Source organism: Nanorana parkeri, unplaced genomic scaffold (assembly GCF_000935625.1).
Source record: "Nanorana parkeri isolate BGI_ZX_2015 unplaced genomic scaffold, ASM93562v1 scaffold2248, whole genome shotgun sequence".
NCBI classification, from domain to species: Eukaryota; Metazoa; Chordata; class Amphibia; order Anura; family Dicroglossidae; genus Nanorana; species Nanorana parkeri.
The window spans coordinates 141,286-141,764 of NW_017308516.1; the positions used below are offsets into that span (position 1 = coordinate 141,286).

At 51.1% G+C, this 479-nt stretch overlaps 1 protein-coding gene across 1 annotated transcript in view; it reads right to left on the minus strand.

Moving 5' to 3' along the window:
• Positions 1-66, minus strand: part of LOC108801199 (AT-rich interactive domain-containing protein 3A-like) — a 113,642-nt gene extending 113,576 nt beyond the window's left edge. Inside the window, exon 1 of the mRNA XM_018573130.1 lies at positions 28-66. Coding sequence (XP_018428632.1) covers positions 28-66 — 39 coding nt within the window. The remainder of the gene's footprint in view (positions 1-27) is intronic.
• Between the last annotated feature and the right edge of the window lie 413 nt (positions 67-479).

Below are 479 nucleotides of genomic sequence, written 5' to 3' on the forward strand. Positions count from 1 at the left end.
GCAGAGTCCCCCCCCCAGCAGACTTACCATAGCAGACTTGCTGGCCAGGCTGGTGTTATCAGCCATGCTGCCTGTGGGCTCTCCTCCCTCTGCTCTGTACAGCGGTGAATCAGCTCCTATTAAATAATTCACCCAATTCACAGAGACAAATCTCCAGCCTGTAATCCTTGCAGAGGGTTCCTCTCCCCGGCTTCACATCAGCTCCATATGAGGGGCTCCCACCATCCCTGTGCTGAGTTCCCGGGTCTGTACACCTGCTGTGCAAACTATCCAATCACCTGCAGCATGTTAGGGAATGTGTATGGGCCACTTATAAAAGTTGGAGAAAGATTTGCTCTCCTTTTGACATTCTTTTCCCCGTTACACCATTATCGTCACTGGCATTGTCCCGCGTTCGCGGTGTTACGGCGCCAGGACGCTGTGATGAACGGTACAAAAATGGTAAAAGGTGTTCAGATTAATGGACCGGAAGAGAAGAT